Consider the following 1,440-nt stretch of genomic DNA (forward strand, 5'->3'; position numbering starts at 1 on the left):
TAAAGTAAAGAGATGGGAGGAGACGGGACCCCACTGCCCTTCAGAGTAGCTTTTCAGCAGTCATTGGTATTTTACACACACACACACGCACACACACACACACACACACGACCTGCTGGTCCCTCCAGGGTGACTCATTATAACTGCAAAGCCTTTGCCTGAAAATGAAGTTGAAAAAGAGGGCAAGCCTATTTGACAACCCAGCACACAGTTGTTAAAGTCGCCGTCGTGTGCACAGATGGTATTAGTGCATGAAGAACCTGCTGGAAACGGTCATGTTGGATTGATTTGCTTTTAAACAATTTTCTCTGAGCTGAGCCAAGGTTAACAACTTTGAGATGGTATGGCCAAATAAACACAACGCACAAAGCTGACTAAAAGCTAAGCACAAATGTTAATTCATTATATACTGGCCTTTAAAAAAAATGGGCTCACACTAGATGTGTTCTGCACCTTGTTTTCTCCACTTGACAATATGCATTGAACATCTTTTTAAGTTCTCATGGATGCACCTTCCGCTCTTTTTACTCTTTGCTTGTATTCCCCTGTGGGGATGCACCATTCCCTACCCACCCACCTCATCGACGGGCAGTTGGGGGCTTTCCAGGGTTTTGCTTTCTCCTGTGATGCCATGATAGATATCCCAGTACAAAAGGCTTTGCTTATTCACCCCCTGATCTCTAAGGACCAGGTCTGAGAAGCGGGACTGCCAGGTCCACGGAGCCCACCTTCTGGTTTTCCGTTGACCAAACCCTTTGCTTCCTCCCACCTACCACAGAGTTACGAGGAACAGGAGCTGCTACGCCTCATCTACTATGGGGGCATCCAGCCGGAGATCCGCAAGGCCGTGTGGCCCTTCCAACTGGGCCACTACCAGTTTGGGATGACTGAAACAGAAAGGAAGGAGGTTGGTTTACGTCTGACGGGCAGTGGGGCCTTTGGCAACAAAAGGAGCCACATACTGTGGGAATGGACACGCTCTGGTTCCGTGTCAGACCAAGATGGCGCCAGGGAACGTGGGGGGGGCCAGGAAGCTCCAGGGCAGTGCTGTCCAGTAGAAACAACCCAAGCCACAGATGTCATTGTGGAAAATAAACTTTATTTTGAGAGAATTAGAGATTCATTATACGGCTCTAGGAAATAACGCATAATGATTTCATGTATCTTTTATCTAATTTATCCCAATGGTAGCATCTTACAAAACTACTATCCCAACCAAAGTACTGACGTGTGTGTGTGTGTGTGTGTGTGTGTGTGTGTAGTTATCCACAGTTTTCTTACATGACTAGGTTTGTATATCACTATCACGGTCAACAAACTGAACATTTCTGGTGCTACCAGGGTCCTCCTGTCGCCCTGTTGAGGCCACAGCCTCCCTGCTCTCACTCCCAGCCTAAGAACACCTGACGACCACCAGAACGTTCTTCCATTCCTGTAATT

The 1,440-nt window shown here is 47.4% G+C and overlaps 1 protein-coding gene across 1 annotated transcript in view; it reads left to right on the top strand.

The window, feature by feature from the left end:
* SGSM1 (small G protein signaling modulator 1) overlaps positions 1 to 1,440 on the top strand; it is a 61,585-nt gene that overhangs the window by 27,458 nt on the left and 32,687 nt on the right. Inside the window, exon 11 of the mRNA XM_029922211.1 lies at positions 779 to 907. Coding sequence (XP_029778071.1) covers positions 779 to 907 — 129 coding nt within the window. The remainder of the gene's footprint in view (positions 1 to 778; positions 908 to 1,440) is intronic.

This window comes from Suricata suricatta, chromosome 14 (assembly GCF_006229205.1).
Source record: "Suricata suricatta isolate VVHF042 chromosome 14, meerkat_22Aug2017_6uvM2_HiC, whole genome shotgun sequence".
In the NCBI taxonomy this organism is placed as follows: domain Eukaryota; kingdom Metazoa; phylum Chordata; class Mammalia; order Carnivora; family Herpestidae; genus Suricata; species Suricata suricatta.